Source organism: Ranitomeya imitator, chromosome 1 (genome assembly GCF_032444005.1).
Source record: "Ranitomeya imitator isolate aRanImi1 chromosome 1, aRanImi1.pri, whole genome shotgun sequence".
NCBI classification, from domain to species: Eukaryota; Metazoa; Chordata; class Amphibia; order Anura; family Dendrobatidae; genus Ranitomeya; species Ranitomeya imitator.
This window is the reverse complement of record NC_091282.1, coordinates 56,076,124-56,097,223: the sequence shown is the minus strand read 5'-3', so window position 1 is coordinate 56,097,223 and position 21,100 is coordinate 56,076,124. Positions and strand designations below refer to the sequence as shown.

General features: G+C 42.7%; 1 protein-coding gene across 2 annotated transcripts in view; it reads left to right on the top strand.

Moving 5' to 3' along the window:
• The first annotated feature begins 843 nt into the window (after positions 1-843).
• ST8SIA5 (ST8 alpha-N-acetyl-neuraminide alpha-2,8-sialyltransferase 5) overlaps positions 844-21,100 on the top strand; it is a 119,089-nt gene continuing 98,832 nt past the window's right edge. The window contains exon 1 of one of the 2 annotated variants that reach the window (XM_069746881.1): positions 844-1,626. In XM_069746881.1, the coding sequence (XP_069602982.1) occupies positions 1,496-1,626 (131 nt within the window). In that variant the 5' untranslated portion in view covers positions 844-1,495. The remainder of the gene's footprint in view (positions 1,627-21,100) is intronic. The other variant, XM_069746870.1, reaches the window with a different exon arrangement.

The window sequence follows — 21,100 nt, the reverse complement described above, 5'->3', positions numbered from 1 at the left end:
GTAAAATTTTACTTTTATTCTACTTTCACATATATAGCAAATATTTTATATGTACCTGCCTGAAATCGGCTGGGCAAGGAGTTTGGCAAGCTGGAAAGCCCCCAAGGCAAATGTTAAGATTTGTTTCAGCTTTGTGGTTGCATGCTTTGGCGTAGTGTGGTGCCACCTGCAGGTCATTTTTCCTTACTGCAGGTTTATGAAAATTAATGTTTAAAGTGTCTTTTGTGATCACATCGTGGGTGTGTGGTTTGTTTGTCTATTTTCATGCTGATTGGGGCAAGTTTACCTTTCAAATGCTGTATCACTTGTGTGTGTGGGTGCAGTATGAACGGAGATACAAAGCGATCACCAAAAAAGAGTGTTTTGAAATAATATAGACGGATACTAGGTATACTAATAAGAAGAAATTGAGCTTGGTTTAAGTTGGTATATATGCAGCATATAAACGCGTTTTCACATTGGCCATAAAGCATACAAAATCTGCAGGAAGGAAAATGAACATTAACCCTACTGTAACTAAATAAGATAAAAAAGCAAAATGCATTTACATAACACAGGGTGGTTAGTAATGCTGTTTTAGATAAAAAATAGCATAAAAGCCATCCCACCACGACAAGGTGACTGTGCTCGGGACGGTCCTACACTGTCCTGTACTTAGGTTTTGACGTATTCCTGATTATTCCACATTATAGTCATATAGTTAGCACATTTATTTATATATACATCTGTATAGAGGAAAAAATAAAGCAAAAAAAAAGAAAAAACAAGCTATAAATAAGAAGGATCCATTAATTCTCCTGGAGTGAGATAAATCTGCCCAGCGTCAGAGCAACAGGGCACAGTGCTGTCTGCCTGGAGCTGTGTCCTTGGGCAGATGCACGGTGTGACCTTGGCTGTGTGCAGACACAAGACCCTCAGCAATCAGCCCTGCGATCAGGGAGAGGGAAGGAGGCTGCAGCTCGGCTCTGTGCGCTGATTGTCAGCAGAGGATGCTGCACAGACAGGAGCCCAGCACTGCAGCTGATCACTGCAGAGGCTGGCACATCTGATGCTGCTGCTGCTGCCAGGAGGGCACAGGCATGGGGGAGATCTGCTGCTGCCAGGAGGGCACAGGCATGGGGGAGATCTGCTCAGGAAGCATCAGCCTCACCATGGAGAAGATGATTAGCAGCAGAGGCTTCTGAGAGGGGAGGAGAAGCAGGCACAGGGAAGGGGGCTGCAAGGAGCCAGCCTGTCCTCACCCCTCCAGTGGGGAGATCATCCTTCTTCTTTCCATGTGCTGGGCTCTTGTAAACTTTACCCTGGAAGCTGCACAATGGGGTACCTTGTCCTCTGGATGGCAGTGCTTAGGGGGGCTGGGCAAGGGGCTTGCCATGCTTTCACTGTGAATAACAAGGACATCTCCTTCCCTGCAGTCCTGCCATAAATAAGCAGCTTCAGAGACTTTACAGTCCCTGGGGGGAGGTTTTTTTTTGGGAGGGTGGGTACCCTAATTATGGGGTACGCAGACCCCTCATCCAGCAGGGACCTGCTGGGGAACAGAACTTTATTCTTTATCTTCATCTGCGCCTTTGCCCTGGTGACCTTGCTGCAACAGATCCTGTATGGAAGGAACTACATCAAGAGGTAAGTGCACCCCCCTCCCCCTTAATAAAAAATTTAATAAAAATCATTAACCCTTTCCTGCATACAGACTGTAGCATATCGTGACTTTTGGGAAAAATAATACAAATAAAAATCATTAACCCTTTCCTGCATACATTTTATTACTTTTGGGAGAGGGGGATCCATTCACCCTTTCATTCTTCACCATTGCACTATGGTGATTTTTTTTTTCCTTTTTTCTGCACAGGTCTTCATTCATCCGTGGCACAGGATGGGTTAATTGAGAATCCCCCCCTACCTTTATCTTGTCACATGTGTACTGTAACCATGTGTGTGTCCTGTTATGGTAACCTGCTGGGCACAATGTATCCTGCATGGGGAGCAATGACATAAGTGTGAACAGCAGGCTGCGCTGGGAATGCAAATCTCAGACTGATGGCACCAAGTTACACTGCGGGCACAGGGTTCCCCCCTGGCATTGTAATAGTGTTCTGAAGAGCTTGCAATCATTTATGTCATCATCTCCTCAATGCGGTAATAATGGTGCCTATGGTGCCTAATGGGTCTCCTCCGTGAGTGGGTGGCACTGCCACTGTGTACAGAACTGCAGATATAATTACACCCGGTGACTAACGTGCTATACAATGATGTGCATACTGTGTGCTTTAGGTGGCGGCATTAATTCCTATAGGTCCTGTGTGTGGAGCTGCGTATAAAGGGATGTCGGCGTCAGTATAATATGAGCAGGGCAAACTTTCCAGCGGTGACCTATGACCTATAGCAATATATCGTGGGACTGGAGTGGATGAGCCCCTATAGAAAAGAGCACAACACAGTACGGCCGATAGTGCCTGCACCTATAGAGTGTTATATAGAGTCACAGTAGGGCACCAATACTTATGCAAAGGGTATTACCGTATATTCTTTCGGCACTTATAGAATGCAGCACGGAGGGAATGTACACGACAGGGCTAAAGTATCGAGTCACAATATACATGACTAGATCTATACACGTTTGGCACATATAGAATGTCTTGGTGAGTATAAGAGTAAATGCCCCTATAGAGCCCGTGGCATATTATGCACACATGGTATATACTGATAGAATTCTACATGATAGGAAGGTAAGCGACGAATCTGGACTTATAGACGAGATAATTGTACCAGATCCTGACATGGGATGAGTGTCCCGAGTAATGTATGCCTATAGGATAGACGCGTCAGTGACTGCTGAAAGTTGTACTCTATGAAGATAACGGGCACCTATAGAATATGATGATGTATATACCAGTACTTGGTATATGGCGCAATGTAGGAGGAGTGCAAATGCCTATACAATGTTGACTTTATTAAAAGCTGAAAAAATGCCAACACCTATAGAATGTAAATCTGTATTTGTGTTATCACCCCATGTAGCTAGTTATACTAGTATGAGAATAGATAGTAGAGCAAATACATAGAGTAGTATATAATGTCAGAATATATAGTGGTACCAGCATCTATAGAACTGGCTGCAGGATGTGGCACCTATGCAAAGTATGAGAAAGCATAGCAATAGGTTCACCTATAGAGATGGTAGTACTAGCACCTACATGATGGGGTACAAGATGAGCACCTATAGAGATGGTAGTACCAACACCTACATGATGGGGTACAGGATGAGCACCTATAAAGATGGCAGTACCAGCACCTACATGATGGGTACAGGATGAGCACCTATAGAAATGGCAGTACCAGCACCTACATGATGGGGCACAGGATGAGCACCTATAGAGATGGCAGTACCAGCACCTACATGATGGGGTACAAGATGAGCATTTATAGAGATGGCAGTACCAACACCTACGTGATGGGGTACAGGATGAGCCCCTATAGAGATGGCAGTACCAGCACCTACATGATGGGGTACAGGATGAGCACCTATAGAGATGGCAGTACCAACACCTACTTGTTGAGTTACAAGATGAGCACCTATAGAGATGTCAGCACCAGCACCTACATGATGGGGTACAGGATGAGAACCTATACAAATGGCAGTACCAGAACCTACATGATGGGGTACAGGATGAGCACCTATAGAGATGGCAGTACCAGCACCTACATGATGGGGCACAGGATGAGCACCTATAGAGATGGCAATACCAGCACCTACATGATGGGATACAAGATGAGCATTTATAGAGATGGCAGTACCAACACCTACGTGATGGGGTACAGGATGAGCCCCTATAGAGATGGCAGTACCAGCACCTACATGATGGGGTACAGGATGAGCACCTATAGAGATGGCAGTACCAACACCTACATGATGGGGTACAGGATGAGCACCTATAGAGATGGCAGTACCAAAACCTACTTGTTGAGTTACAAGATGAGCACCTATAGAGATGTCAGCACCAGCACCTACATGATGGGGTACAGGATGAGAACCTATACAAATGGCAGTACCAGAACCTACATGATGGGATACAGGATGAGCACCTATAGAGATGGCAGTACCAGCACCTACATGATGGGGTACAGGATGAGCACCTATAGAAATGGCAATACCAGCACCTACATGATGGATTACAGGATGAGCACCTATAGAGATGGCAGCACCAGCACCTACATGATGGGGTACAGGATGGGCATCTATAGAGATGGCAGTACCAGCACCTACATGATGGGGTACAGGATGAGCACCTATAGAGATGGCAGTACCAGCACCTACATGATGGGGTACAGGATGAGCACCTATAGAAATGGCAATACCAGCACCTACATGATGGATTACAGGATGAGCACCTATAGAGATGGCAGTACCAGCACCTACATGATGGGGTACAGGATGGGCATCTATAGAGATGGCAGTACCTGCATCTACATGATGGGGTACAGGATGAGCACCTATATATATAGTAGTACCAACACCTACATGATAGGGAACAAGATGAGCACCTATAGAGATGGCAGTACCAGCACCTACATGATAGGGACGGTACAGGATGAGCACCTATACTGTAGAGATGGCAGTACCAGCACCTACATGATGGGGTACAGGATGAGCACCTGTAAAGATTCTGCAACCATATGTAGTGCAGCGGGGTTGGTGCAGTGTGACAGACAGGCAATGACACAAGAAAGTTCAAACCAAACATGTTTTAATGTCCAGCACTCACAAAGTAAACAGCACATGGTATCCTCCGGATCGCAGCTGGGAATCATGATAATCCGTATCCGAGACTGGTCGACTGCACCACCGTGCTACGCTGAGGGGTGCCAGGCCTTTTGGCTTCGCTTGGCTCTGTGTTACTTCACAACGGCTGAGCTTTGCAGAGCCACCTGCTCTGCAAGTTTGCAAATCAAGACTGACACACCCAACCCTTTGCTGCAGGGTTTTTAAATGGAATCTGTGGCCATGGGCCACTTGTAAAACCCAGCCTGGAGGGAGTGACCTGCTGCCCCACTACCATCCTGTAATTCCCTCCAAAAATTAAAGCCCTTATCGGGTTTTCCTAAACATTGCCTTGGTCAAATAACTTGGCCAGGTCCACACTCCAGCGGGTTTAATACTCTTCCTGGGGGACACACAGCGATCCTATCATATAACACCTGTCACTGCCTCACACCTTCGGTAAAATATAAAACAAGAAGACCTACAAGACAAACAAAACAAAAATAGAAATGCTGAGTCCACAGTAAAAATTATAATATTTATTGATAATGAACAAAGAATTTTTTTTTTTAAATTGTTAGGACAATGGAGATGAAAGATAGGAGTAACCACCAGTGTGAAACCAAACAGGCAAATAAATCCAAGCTATACATCAACAATTAATCAATACAAAATGTGTAGTGTCCAAATATAGAAATACAGTTGTGGCCAAAAGTATTGACACCCCTGCAATTCTGTCAGATAATACTCAGTTTCTTCCTGAAAATGATTGCAAACACAAATTCTTATTATTATTATCTTCATTTAATTTGTCTTAAATGAAAAAAACACAAAAAGAATTGTCCTAAAGCCAAATTGGATAAAATTCCACAGCAAACATAAAAAAGGGGGTGGACAAAAGTATTGGCACTGTTCGAAAAATCCTGTGATGCTTCTCTAATTAGTGTAATTAACAGCACCTGTAACTTACCTGTGGCACCTAACAGGTGTTGGCAATAACTAAATCACACTTGCAGCCGGTTGACATGGATTAAAGTTGACTCAACCTCTGTCCTGTGTACCACATTGAGCATGGAGAAAAGAAAGAAGACCAAAGAACTGTCTGAGGACTTGAGAAACCAAATTGTGAGGAAGTATGAGCAATCTCAAGGCTACAAGTCCATCTCCAAAGACCCGAATGTTCCTGTGTCTACCGTGCGCAGTGTCATCAAGAAGTTTAAAGCCCATGGCACTGTGGCTAACCTCCCTAGATGTGGACGGAAAAGGAAAATTGACAAGAGATTTCAACGCAAGATTGTGCGGATGTTGGATAAAGAACCTCGACTAACATCCAAACAAGTTCAAGCTGCCCTGCAGTCCGAGGTACAAGAGTGTCAACCCGTACTATCCGTCGGCGTCTGAATGAAAAGGGACTGTATGGTAGGAGACCCAGGAAGACCCCACTTCTTACCCCGAGACATAAAAAAGCTAGGCTGGAGTTTGCCAAAACTTACCTGAAAAAGCCTAAATCGTTTTGGAAGAATGTTCTCTGGTCAGATGAGACAAAAGTAGAGCTTTTTGGGCAAAGGCATCAACATAGAGTTTACAGGAGAAAAAAAGAGGCATTCAAAGAAAAGAACAGGGTCCCTACAGTCAAACATGGCGGAGGTTCCCTGATGTTTTGGGGTTGCTTTGCTGCCTCTGGAACTGGACTGCTTGACCGTGTGCATGGCATTATGAAGTCTGAAGACTACCAACAAATTTTGCAGCATAATGTAGGGCCCAGTGTGAGAAAGCTGGGTCTCCCTCAGAGGTCATGGGTCTTCCAGCAGGACAATGACCCAAAACACACTTCAAAAAGCACTAGGAAATGGTTTGAGAGAAAGCACTGGAGACTTCTAAGGTGGCCAGCAATGAGTCCAGACCTGAATCCTATAGAACACCTGTGGAGAGATCTAAAAATGGCAGTTTGGAGAAGGCACCCTTCAAATATCAGGGACCTGGAGCAGTTTGCCAAAGAAGAATGGTCTAAAATTCCAGCAGAGCATTGTAAGAAACTCATTGATGGTTACTGGAAGCGGTTGGTCGTAGTTATTTTGGCTAAAGGTTGTAAAACCAAGTATTAGGCTGAGGGTGCCAATACTTTTGTCTGGCTCATTTTTGGAGTTTTGTGTGAAATGATCAATGTTTTGCTTTTTGCTTCATTCTCTTTTGTGTTTTTTCATTTAAGACAAATTAAATGAAGATAATAATACCAAAGAATTTGTGATTGCAATCATTTTCAGGAAGAAACTGAGTATTATCTGACAGAATTGCAGGGGTGTCAATACTTTTGGCCACAACTGTAAATATAATCAAGTGGACACTACACATTATGTATTGATTAATTGTTGATGTATAGTTTGGATTTATTTGCCTGTTTGGTTTCACACTGGCGGCTACTCATATCTTTCATCTCCTTTGTCCCTAACAATTTTTTTTTTAATTCTTTGTTCCTTATCAATTAACATTATAATTTTTACTTGGGGCTCAGCATTTCTATTTTTGTCTTGTAGGTCTTTTTTTTTTATTCCTTTGAAGTTTGCCCTCACATATTTGTAGCCTCCCTTCTTGTTTCTAGGAATTATTCTGTAAAACATATACTGTATTCACTGTAACAACTAGTTAATAACTAAAAAGAAATTCATAATTCACATTTTATCTCAACATAAATAGTTAAATAACCTTGCAAATTGTTCCCTTTGCTCGTTTTTTGCTTAAATTATTTATCATTTCATGTTGGTTTCTGCATATTGGTTATTAAAAAAAATTCTACTGGTTGCCCTTGACAACAGACTACAGTTCCGTTGTCAGACTGTTTACTCACAGCTTCACAGGAGCTATGTAACTATCATCTATGCTTGGTATGCACAGCAATCTGTCAGAGTTATGATTGCAGCTCTGAAGGCGTTACTGAGTAACCACTGTAATATGGACTCTATGTTACTACCTCATCACTGGAGGAATGTAAAGACTGACTCCATATACTGCTGTGGATTAATGTGTCTTCCCAGTCGTCGTCCTCTAGGGCAGGGGTGTCAAACTGCATTCCTCGAGGGCTGCAAACAGGTCATGTTTTCAGAATTTCCTTGTACTGCACAGGTGATAATTTAATCACCTACACACATAATGATTGCAGCACATTGTGCAAAGCTAAGGAAATCTTGAAAACACGCATGGTTTGCGGCCCTCGAGGAATGCAGTTTGACACCACTGCTCTAGGGACTGACTAGCCTCTGGAATTATTGATTATATAGGACTCCATGAGATCTTTGGGATGTCCGAGGATATGCTGCAGGTCTCTCAGAGTCCATGCCGGCATATCCTGGCTTCTCAGTGTTCATGTATAACCTTCACGTCACATTGTCAGATGCCAGCAGTCAGCAGGGAGGCCATGTTCAGAGATAATTGACTGCAGTTTGTGGGCCTCAGTTTGCAGCACCCATGACTACATCTATCCGGGAAATGCCATCTCCTCTACCTAGACCTTAGCGCAGCACGACCATTATTACAACCCTGCCTGACTAGGGCTCTATCCTGCAGACATAACTGTACAAGGGAGCACTGAGAACGTGCAGTAGTCATCAGAATAGACCGATAGCAGGTAAAAAATCTGTACCCACGCCCTATCTAACATGGGCCATTTATAATACTGGCTTGTGGCAAATGGACCTTGGCCATCACATGTATAGGGGCTCAAACATAATCATCACTGTCTCTATCTGCTCACAGTCTGCATTCCCTATCAGGATGTCATTGGAGTGAGGGAGAAAATGGGAGAACCCGGAGGAAACCCAAACAAACAAGGGGACAACATACAAACTCCTTTTTGGTAGTTTTACCATATGTGCACCCCTACTGATTTTACTCTATGGGCAGCCCTACTGATACTACTCTATGGGCACTCCTACTGATTCTATTATATGGGCAGCCCTACTGATACTACTCTATGGGCACTCCTACTGATTCTATTATATGGGCAGCCCTACTGATACTACTCTATGGGCAGCCCTACTGATACTACTCTATGGGCACTCCTACTGATTCTATTATATGGGCAGCCCTACTGATACTACTCTATGGGCAGCCCTACTGATACTACTCTATGGGCACCCCTAATGATTCTAATCTATAGATACCCCTACTGATACTGCTCTATGGGCACCCCTACTGATACTACTCTATGGGCATTCCTACTGATACTACTCTATGGGCATTCCTACTGATACTACTCTGTGGGCAGCTCTACTGATACTACTCTATGGGCACCCCTACTGATTCTAATCTATAGATACCCCTACTGATACTGCTCTATGGGCAGCCCTACAGTTTATACTCTATGGGCACCCCTACTGATTTTACTCTATGGGCACGCCTACTGATACTACTCTATGGGCATTCCTACTGATACTACTCTATGGGCATTCCTACTGATACTACTCTATGGGCACTCCTACTGTTTCTATTATATGGGCAGCCCTACTAATACTACTCTGTGGGCACCCCTACTGATACTGCTCTATGGGCTGCCCTACGGCTTATACTCTATGGGCACCCCTACTGATTTTACTCTATGGGCACCCCTACTGATACTACTCTATGGGCATTCCTACTGATACTACTCTATGTGCACCCCTACTGATTCTAATCTATAGATACCCCTACTGATACTGCTCTATGGGTAGCGCTATGGCTTATACTCTATGGGCACCCCTACTGATACTACTCTATGGGCATTCCTACTGAAACTACTCTATGGGCACTCCTACTGTTTCTATTATATGGGCACCCCTACTGATACTACTCTATGGGAACCCCTACTGATTCTACTCTATGGGCAGCCCTACTGATACTACTCTGTTGGTGCCCCTATTGATACTAATGTATGTGCACCCCTACTGATTCTAATCTATAGACACCCCTACTGATACTACTCTATGGGCAGCCCTACGGATTATACTCTATGGGCAGCCCTAATGATACTACTCTATGGGCACCCTTACTGATACTACTTTATGGGCAGCCCTACGGATTATACTTTATAGCATCCCTACTGATACTACTCTGTTGGCAGCCCTACTGATACTACTCTATGTGCACCCCTACTGATTCTAATCTATAGACACCGCTACAGATACTACTCTATGGGCACCCCTACTGATTTTACTCTATGGGAACTCCTACTGTTTCTACTCTATGGGCACCCCTACTGATACTACTATGTTGGTACCCCTACTGATGATTCCTTGTGTGAACACGCCACATACAGAGTATATATATCTTAGTGCATTGGTGTACCACACGGCCAATCCCTGATTGAAGGCTGGCTGTTTCAGTAGGTATTGTACCTGTGCATTTGCCATTTTATTTGGGTCTGCTGCACCCTGACTGTGCAATTGTATTGAGGCCCATTTAGACAGGTAAGCATCTCTGCCTGTTTTTGGTGTGTTTTCTTGAATTTTTCCTTTTTTGGTGTTACTCTATTGGCTCCCCTGCTGATACTACTCTATGGGAATCTCTACTGATTCTATTCTATAGGCACCCCTACTGATACTACTCTATGGGCACCCCTGCTGGTACTACTCTATGGGCACCCCTACTGATACCACTTTATGGGCACCCCTACTGATACTACTCGGTTGGCACCCCTACTGATACTACTCTATGGTCACCCCTAATGATTCTAATCTATAGGCACCACTACGGATACTACTGTATGGGCACCCCTGCTGATACTACTATTTGGGCACCCCTACTGATTCTACTATGTGAATACCCCTACTAATACTACTATGTGGGCACTCCTACTGATATTACTCTGTGGGCCTCCCACTTATATTACTCTGTGGGCGCCCCTACTGATACAACTCTGTGGGCATCCCAACTGATACTACTACATGGAAACCCCTAATGATTCTACTATAGGGATACCCCTACCCTATGGGCACCCCTTCTGGTTGTATTATATGGACACCCCTACTGATACTACTATGTTGGCACCTCTTCTGATACTACTGTATGGATACTCCTACTGATACTACTCTATGGTGTTTCATCACCCATCCCCTGCAGACTGTGAGCCCTCGCGGGCAGGGTCCTCCCTCCTTATGTACCCGTGTGCCTGTTATCTGCTCATGTTTTATGTATTTGTCTATATTTGCCTCGTATTCACATGTAAAGCTCCATGGAATAAATAGCGCTATAAAAATGTATAATAATAATAATAATAATAATGGAAAGGGAACCCCTACTGATTCTAGTATATGGGCACCCTTACTGATACTACTCTATGGGCACTCCTACTGATATTACTCTATGGCACCCCTACTTATACTACTATATGGGCACCCCTACTGAATCCAGTATATGTTGTGAGGCAGTGACCGGTGTTACATGTGAGGGTCATTGTATGTCCCCCCAGGTTGCACATTGAAGGCGTATTGAGGTTATGGGAGTGCATTGCAGTCACAGGCATAGCTGTGATTGCAATGCAAAATAAAAGTGAGTGAAGGTTTTGGACAAGCAATTTGTCCAGGGCAGATTTAAGAAAACCTGCTGGGCTTTTATTTTTTAAATGGACTACAGGATGGTGTGGGGCAGTCCATTTCCTTCCTGGTCAGGTTTTCCATGTGGCCGAAGGCCACAGGTTGCTTGTTAAAAGACCCTGCAGTAAAGGGTTTGGGTGTGTCATTGTCAGCCTAGTGTTTTCAGGAGTACAGAGCAGAAGGCTCTGTAGAGCTCCATGCTGTGTGAGGCAACACAGGCCAGCGGAGCTAAACAGCCAAGGGAGCTGAAAGGCCTGGCACCCACAGCGTACACAATGGTGCAGTCACTCACGGTAACTAGTCTTGGAGGTGGACTGGTGTGTTTATAGGCTGCAATCTGGAGGATATGGTTGTTCAGCTGCGATTCGGAGGATATCGTGTTCTGTGTATTGCTGTCAGTTGGACATTTAAGAGACTTTTGTTTTTGAACTTTGCTGGGTCATTGCCTCATCACTGCACAGCATGGATACCGGTGCACTACAATGTGCACCCATATTGATTCTACTCTATCGACACACCTACTAATACTATTATATGGGCACCACTATTGATACTACTATATGGGCACACGCAGTGATGCTACTATATCGGTACGCCTATTGATACTACTCTATGGGCAAAACTACTGATACTACTCTATGGGCACTCATACTGATACTACTCTATGGGCACCCACACTGATACTACTCTATGGGCACCCACACTGATACTACTCTATGGGCACCCACACTGATACTACTCTATGGGAACTCCTACTAATACTACTGTATGGGCACCCCTACTGATTCTACTATATGGGCACTCTTTTGCAGTCATTCAGAATTGCAAAATAAAATCCAAATTGAGATATAATGCCAAAAATATATTTTCCTCCATATAGCATTTCTTCTCTAGTCACATCTAAGTCTACTTCAGTAACTCATGCTGGTTCTGCACTGTCTGCACTGCGTTCTGGGAAGTGTACAGTTTCTGGTGCAGACAGCACAGTACCTGCAATGCACCAAAGGGACAGATGGCTGCAAGGAGATGTCATGCTTTTCTAATGCTTTGAAGAAGCAGAAGGAGAATTTTGTGAGGGCTGCTTTGGTTGTGATTGGAGTAGAAGGTATTAGGTAACTTATAAGTAAAAGCGTTAGCTGATGTTGTAGTTGCTGAATTCAGTGATACACAGCCGCACAGCTGCCGGCCCCCCGCACGCTGGAAGGAGCTCACCTGGAGAGGCCCTGGTAATATTTCCAGGTTGTCACCAGTGTTAATACTCCATAATCAGTACAGTTGCGAGGACGGAGGTTTCTCATATTCTCCCAGAACCGCTTTAGGCTCGTTTAGCAGAATAAAAGAAGTCATTTTTATTATTTGTTTTTATTTATAATCTCTTTAGTCTACTGAGCTGAGCCCGCAGTAAGATGTTATAGCTGTAAACTGAGGTGCGAGGAAAGCAGCGTCCTGACCATCCGCACTCTGCGCTGAGGCCACAGGGCAATGACTGCAAATACCTGTCCTCTCACACAAAACCTGTAGTAAAACATGGTCTTGCTGCCCTCGCCAGCACAATGGGGCACATTCCAGACCAATATCTCCAGGAAGTGCCAGATTCTCATGCCCTACACCTTGCCATCCATTCTTTTTGAGGGGATCGTTATGCAGGTGCTGCAACTCCCTTCCTTCACTTTCCAGGACTCTTTTCAGTAGTTTTTCTGTCCTGAGCTGAAATCCCAATTCACCTTTGTGTCAGTAAGTTGTCTGACAAAGAAGAGGCCAGAAGTAAAGAAAGACATCTCCATTAGCTGTAGATAAACAAAGACCCGTTCCACTTCCTGTAGAGAAACAAAGACCAGCCCTCACTTCCTGTAGAGAAACAAAGACCCGCCTCACTTCCTGTAGAGACCCGCTTCACTTCCTGTAGTGAGACAAAGACCCACTCCACTTCCTGTAGAGACCCGCTTCACTTCCTGTAGAGACCCGCTTCACTTCCTGTAGATAAACAAAGACCCGTTCCACTTCCTGTAGAGAAACAAAGACCCGCCTCACTTCCTGTAGTGAGACAAAGACCCACTCCACTTCCTGTAGAGACCCGCTTCACTTCCTGTAGTGAGACAAAGACCCACTCCACTTCCTGTAGAGACCCGCTTCACTTCCTGTAGTGACACAAAGACCCACTCCACTTCCTGTAGAGAAACACCTACTCCACTTCCTGTAGCGAGACAAAGACCGGCTCCACTTTCTGTAGTGAGACAAAGACCCGCTCCACTTCCTGTAGAGACCCGCTTCACTTCCTGTAGAGACCCGCTTCACTTCCTGTAGATAAACAAAGACCCGTTCCACTTCCTGTAGAGAAACAAAGACCCGCCTCACTTCCTGTAGTGAGACAAAGACCCACTCCACTTCCTGTAGAGACCCGCTTCACTTCCTGTAGTGACACAAAGACCCACTCCACTTCCTGTAGAGAAACACCTACTCCACTTCCTGTAGCGAGACAAAGACCGGCTCCACTTTCTGTAGTGAGACAAAGACCCGCTCCACTCCTGTAGCAAGACAAAGACCCACTCCAGTTCCTAGAGAAACAAAGATGCACTCCACTTCCTTTAGCAAGAAAAAGACCTGCTCCATTTCCTTTAGTGAGACAAAGACCAGCTCCATTTCTTGTAGCGAGATAAAGACCCGCTCCACTTCTTGTAGAAAGACAAAGAACGATACAAACTTCCTGTAGTGCAACAAAGACCCGTCCCCACTTCCTGTCCAGAGACAAAGACCTGCTCTACTTCCTGTCTAGTGACAATGACCCACCCCCACTTCATATAAACAGTTCTGTTCCCACTTTTTTAAGCAAAACAAAGAGAGCCCACCCACACTTTTTGTTGAGTGACAAAAATCCGCCTCCTTTTCCTGTTGAGTGACCTAGACCCACCCACGCATCCTGTATTAAGACAAAGACCTGCTCCACTTCCACTAGAGAAACAAAGACCCACTACACTTCCTGTAGTGAGACAAAGACCCGCCTCACTTCCTGTAGAGAAATAAAGACCCGCCTCCACTTTCTGTCAACTGACAATGACCTGCCCCCGCATCATATAAACAGTTCTGCTCCCACTTTCTTGAGGAAAACAAAGACAACCCACCCACACTTCCTGTCGAGTAACAAAAATCCGCCTCCACTTCCTGTCGAGTAACAAAGATCTGCCCACACTTCCTGTTGGAAGACAAAGACTCATCCCACTTATTGTAGAGGGACAAAACATGCCGGGATTGCCATGTGCTTGTCAGGCAATCGCCGCATGTTGTGAGCTGTCTAACAGCCATGAAACGTGCGGCCGCAGGGAATAGAACATGTCACTCAAGAACCCCCGATACTCGCTACATACCCGAGCACCCTCTGCACACTTGAGTAACAAGCACGAGCATAGTCAACAGATTTATGTAAAAATATTTTTTGCACTTTACCATTGTGTTTTGCTACAACAGTTCTTTTCCAGCCTTCCCCTTAACTATAGATCGTATAAAATGGGAATAATCCAAAGATATCTGACTCATGAATAGAATGTTAGTACGGCAGTGAAGACTGACACCTGGGCAGAGCAGTGTGATTAACGAAATTTAGGAGGCTAGATCATAATAGTGCAGCTATATAAGCAGTATATATCTATATATACAGTCATGGCCGAAAGTAATGGCAACCTTGAAATTGTTCCAGAAAATGAAGTATTTCTCTTGTCCAACACTCCTAATTCATGGAGCGCCGTTCACCTCCTCATCAAGACCGGTGTGAACAACACGGATCAGGCCCAAAGTCTTTTTCAGGCAGGTCCGTTCCGAAAACAATTAAAAAAAATTAAAGGGGCAGTCCGGACTTGGGGTACAAATCTCCAGTTACTCTACGTGAGTGCAGACATGTGATTCCTCACTGCATTCTTCCGAGAGCCATAATGCTTTTATTTTTCTGTCCACATAGACATATGAGAGCTTGTTTTTTGAATAACACCTTTCATTGTACCACAAAGTGTACTCGAATACGGGGGAAAAAAATCAAAGTGCTGTGAAATTGTGTAAAATAATAATTCTGACATTATTTTTTTTGGAATTGTTTTTACGGGGTAAATTTTTTTGTAAAAATGACCATGTAATATAATTCTCCTCATCAATACGATTACGGCGATACCCAAGATGTCCAGTTTTTTTTATCATTGTGGTGGAAAAAAAATCTGAAGTTTGCAAAAAAAACATTTTTGGAGTTGTGTCGCCATTTTCCGAGACCCGTAACATTTTTATTTTTCATCCAATGTAGCTGTGTGATGACGTATTTTATTGTGGGGTGAAGCAATGTTTTTATTAGTTCAATTTTGAGATAGATGTGACTTTTCGATCGTTTGTTACATCATTTTTTATGAAATTGTGGCTATTAAAAAACATAATTTTGGCGTTTTTTAATTTTTGTTTACCGATCAGGTTAATTGTTTTTATATTTTGATAAATCGGACTTTTCTGAATGCGACAATACAAAATATGTGTTTTTTAATTTTTTCTTAATATCTTTATTTTCACTGTGGGGAAATGGGGTGGTGGATTTTTTTATATTTTTAAAACATTTTCTTTTCACTTTTCACTGATTTTTTTAGGTTCCTGAGGGGACTTGAAGATGCGATCATACGATCGCTAGTGTTATAAGCAGAAATCACGGTCTCCGTTTAAGCTCTGCCATAGGCAGAGTTTCAAAGGAGCTCTATAATTACAGTTATGGGGGTCATCAGCTGACACTTGGCTGTCACGACAATCCATCGGCGACTAGTGGTCACGTCATGGGTGCGGCGATGGGCGAAGTAAAGACATGCGCGATCGCCGGCGCAAGTTAAATGTCGCTGTCAGATTTCTATAAATCCCATCCACTTTGCTGGAACTGTAAGATGCTGCGTTTTCGACACAGCGAAAATCGACTTAATCAAAAACTCATCAATGGAATGAAGCCTAAGACTTACCTGTTGTTGAATTTTCTAGTCTAAACTTTAGTTTTTGCTCCCAAGACTTTCATTAAGGTATATTCCTTTTTGCAACATGGTTTTGAATGAATTCGTTAGTAAAATTCCTTTTTTGGGTGTTCAAAATAACAAATATTGTTAGCAATCGATGCCCCACATTTGTAAAATACTACTTTGTAGTATGATATTCCATAAAAAAATGTTGATTCTTCAAGAAAGCTAAAGGTTGGGGTGTACTAATTTATGCTGAACACTGTATTTGATCATTCAACAGAATTTTTACTTTCTTGAATTCATTTTTGTCATCCCAGGGCCATGAGACTGTTGTGGTTTTGAACATTCAGCATATTTTGCTCCCTGTTGAAGGCATGTGAATCATAGACGGGATCTGAGTTCGTCATTAGCTTCTATCTAGACGCGGTTTCTTGAACTTCCAGGCACGGGGCCCGAAATCTGGAGTCAATTTAAAAAATCATATAATATGTCAGTCACTTGTCTTACTCTCTCAAGACCCTTCACATAAAGCCTTGCTTCTCCACACTGGGCTACTATGAAAGGGTCATTTGCTTCCTTCAGTAGAGCCTTCAAAATCCAACTTTTCGACCAAATGATCTCCTTAATTCTTGGTCGAAGAACGTAGACATCGGAATCAGATGTGGATGCCACTTTTAATTACGTCGTGACGGGAACCTTATATGTAGAAGGAATAATAGATTTTGACAGATTTTTAGGTTTCAGTAAAAAATTCTGCCATTAGAAGAAGTCAAAGAGAGTGAAGCCATGCTTGGGATCTCCTTCTACTACAACGGTGGTCAACCTAGTATGCTATTGAATCCTCAGAGGCAGAGCTTAAGTCCATCTTAATGGGGTTTTGACATAAATAAAGACTAATCATTACATGATTAATTTTTTTTATAACTTTAGAATATACTTTATTCTTCAGTTCTTGACTGGGGCCCCAATTGAATTTTTGTATTGGGGCTCACGAAGTTCAGGTTACACCACTGCCAGAGTTATCGTCCAAAGCAGAACCACCCATAGTCTAAAGCAGGGGTGTCAAACTGCATTCCTCGAGGGCTGCAAACAGGTCATGTTTTCAGGATTTCCTTGTACTGCACAGGTGATAATTTAATCACCTACACAAATAATGAGTTGGTGATTAAATTATCACCTGTGCAGTACAAGGAAATCCTGAAAACATGACCTGTTTGCAGCCCTCGAGGAATGCAGTTTGACACCCCTGGTCTAAAGCAGTGTTTCTCAACTCCAGTCCTCAAGACCCCACAACAGGTCATGTTTTCAGGATTTCCTTAGCATTGCACAGGTGATAATTTCATCACCTGCTTAAGTATTAATTCCATCCCCTATGCAATACTAAGAAAATCCTGAAAACATGACCTGTTGTGGGGTCTTGAGGACTGGAGTTGAGAATCACTGGTCCAAAGACTCCATCAAGAGTAGAATGTTGATGAACATGAACAATTTCAGCTAAACAATTGTTCATGGAGTAGAGGTTAAAGAAAGAACAATGGTTTGAGTCATCCACTCACAGATTGCTTTTTTTTTTTTAAATGCAGTCAGCCATGTTTGATTTTTTTTCTTTTTAGCCTGAACTTTAGACATCTTCCATTAAAAAAAGAATAGTCTTTCATTAAAATAATATTTCTAGAAAGATTGTTTTTTCCATCGTCCAGTGTCACTGAACATTCATAGCTGTAACGGAGAATATGATTTGAAATGTATATGGCGGTGTCGGCCATTATTATCGTTTGTTCTTGACGCTCTCTTGAGTTTTCCATTTTTGTTCATTTTAAATTTTCCATACGGCTGCAGAGATATGGGCCTTTTTTCATTTAGTGCTAATATTTATGGTCTTTGCTTAGTGGGCGTGGCTCAATGGGTAATTATTCAAAGCTGTCTAAAGGCACGCCCCGAGGAACCCCCGTGAGCCATGCCCCTCTTTAAAGACCTTAAAAGTGATCACTAAATAAATTAGGCACATATCTCTGTAATTGTGTGGTGTTTTTAAAAACAACAAAAAACTGAACAGCCGGGGTAGCAGTGGGCATAAAAGCTTAAAGTTTTTTTTTTGTTTTTTTTTAATTGTACCAATACATCTAAAATTAATTAAAAAAAATTAAGCACCTTTGCAAATTGTTGTCACTACAATAAAAAAATCCTCCCTTTTGTCTGCAGCTCCTATACAGATCTTTGCATCTTCGCGTAAGCCCTGTGCAGACTAATATGTATTTATTCTTTCATCCATCTGTCCCCTAATTTTTACTAGCCCGCTAAATATTCATTAGCCAGACATGGAGGAAGAATAGACAGGGGAGATGAGTGCGGACTGAGGAAATGATGAGTCAAATCAGTTGCAGTTCCAAATATCCGACCGTTTCCATCAGATTAGTAAGGTGTCATTTCACCACGTTCTATATATACAGGGGTGTTCTCACGCATTTCCGACTTCTCTGCTGTGATACTATTTAGGGACCTGATGTGTTACAGTACAGTGCATGTATATTTAAAGGATTACATCAAGGATTACATCATTGCTGTATGATTTCTACGAGCTTCAGGAAAGCAGAGAATTTAATTAAAAAAAGTTAACTTTTTTTTTAAATAAAAGAGTTTCCCAGATTTATCATATTGATGACCCTACCATATTGATAGGTCATCAATATCAAATGTTTTCACCTCTGGCATCAGATGGATGTTAACAGTGAAAGAAAACAAACGCCAAAACTCCATTCACTGTTCAGTGGCCTATTGACTTATATAGGAGCCGAACTGCAGTACCCAGGAACGGCCACTACACAGTAAATGGAGCTGTGCTGTTTGACTCCGTTCACCTTTTACAGCCGGCGGCCCCCCCCCCCAGGGCTGAAGACAGCTGATTGATGGAGGTTCCGGGTGTTAGACCACAGCTGATCTATAATTTATCTTCTATTGAAGGAGTTCTATTCCATTAAAGGGGTTCTTCAGGAGTTAAATATTGACGGCCTATGCTTAGGAAAGGCCATGAATATTTAATTGGAAGTGTTATACTCAAGGAATCCCCTGCTTATCAGTTATGCGAAGAGGCCGCAGCTCTCCAGAAAGTTCCTCCTCCCTTTATTATTTACTAAGGATCAACTACAACCCCTGGCAAAAATTACAGAATCACCGGCCTTGGAGGATGTTCATTCAGTTGTTTAATTTTGTAGAAAAAAAGCAGATCACAGACATGGCTTTAAGAAACACTAAAAGAAATCAAGAACATAAAATGTGGTAATCAGTAATGGTTACTTTTTTTAACCAAGCACAGGGGAAAAATTATGGAGTCACTCAATTCTGAGGAAAAAAATATGGAATCATGAAAAACAAACAAACAAAAAAACACTCCAACACATCCCTAGTATTTTGTTGCACCACCTCTGGCTTTTCTTACAGCTTGCAGTCTCTGAGGCATGGACTTAATGAGTGTCACACAGGACTCTTCATAAATCTGGCTCCAACTTTCTCGGATCGCTGTTGCCAGATCAGTTTTGCAGGTTGGAGCCTTGTCATAGACCATTTTCTTCAACTTTTCAATTGGATTGAGATCCGGACTATTTGCAGCCATGGCATTGACCTTATGCCTTATTCCTTTTTTCAAGGAATGCTTGCACAGTTTTTGCTCTATGGCAGGATGCATTATCATCTTGAAAATGATTTCATCATCCCCACACATCCTTTCAATTGATAAGATAAGAAAAGTGTCCAAAATATCAACATAAACTTGTGCATTTATTGAAGCTGTAATGACAGCCATCTCCCCAGTGTCTTTACCTGACATGCAGCCCCATATCATCAATGACTGTGGAAATTTGCATGTTCTATTCAGGCAGTCATCTTTATAAATCTCATTGGAACGGCACCAAACAAAAGTTCCAGCATATGACTTTCATCCAGTCATCCACAGTCCACGATTGCTTTTGCTTAGCCCATTGTAACCTTGTTTTTTTCTGTTTAGCTTTTCTGTATGTAAATCCCATTTCCTTTAGGCGGTTTCTTACAGTTCAGTCACAGACATTGACTCCAGTTTCCTCCCATTCGTTCCACATTTGTTTTGTTGTGCATTTCCTGTTTTGGAGACATATTGCTTTAAGTTTCCGGTCTTGACGCTTTGATGTCTTCCTTGGTCTACCAGTATGTTTGCCTTTAACAACCTTCCCATGTTGTTTGTATTTGGTCCAGATTTTAGACACAGCTGACTGTGAACAACCAACATCTTTTGCAACATTGTGTGATGATCTTTTAAGAGTTTGATAATCCTCTCCTTTGTTTCAATTGACATCTCTCATGTAGGAGCCATGATTCATGTCAGTCCACTTGGTGCAACAGCTCTCCAAGGTGTGATCACTTCTTTTTTTAGATGCAGAATAAAGATCAGATCAAATTTGATGCAGGTGTTACTTTTGGGAATGAAAATTTAGAGGGTGATTCCATAATTTTTTCCCTCTGCTTGTTCTAAAAAAGTAACCATTACTGACTACCACATTTTTTGTTCTTGATTTCTTTTAGTGTGTATTAAAGCCAGAAAGTTGCCATTTGAAATGACTTTAGTTTTGTGCCATGTCTGTGATCTGCTTTTTTTCTTCAAAATTAAACAACTGAATGAACATCCTCGAAGGCCGGTGATTCCATAATTTTTGCCAGGGGTTGTATAGTAGTGTTGTGCCTGTTATTGTAGCTCAGCTTTCCCCATATCTATCATGTTGAGCTGGACACACTATGTAAGGGTATGTGTCCACCTTCAGGATTGCATCAGGATTTGGTCAGGA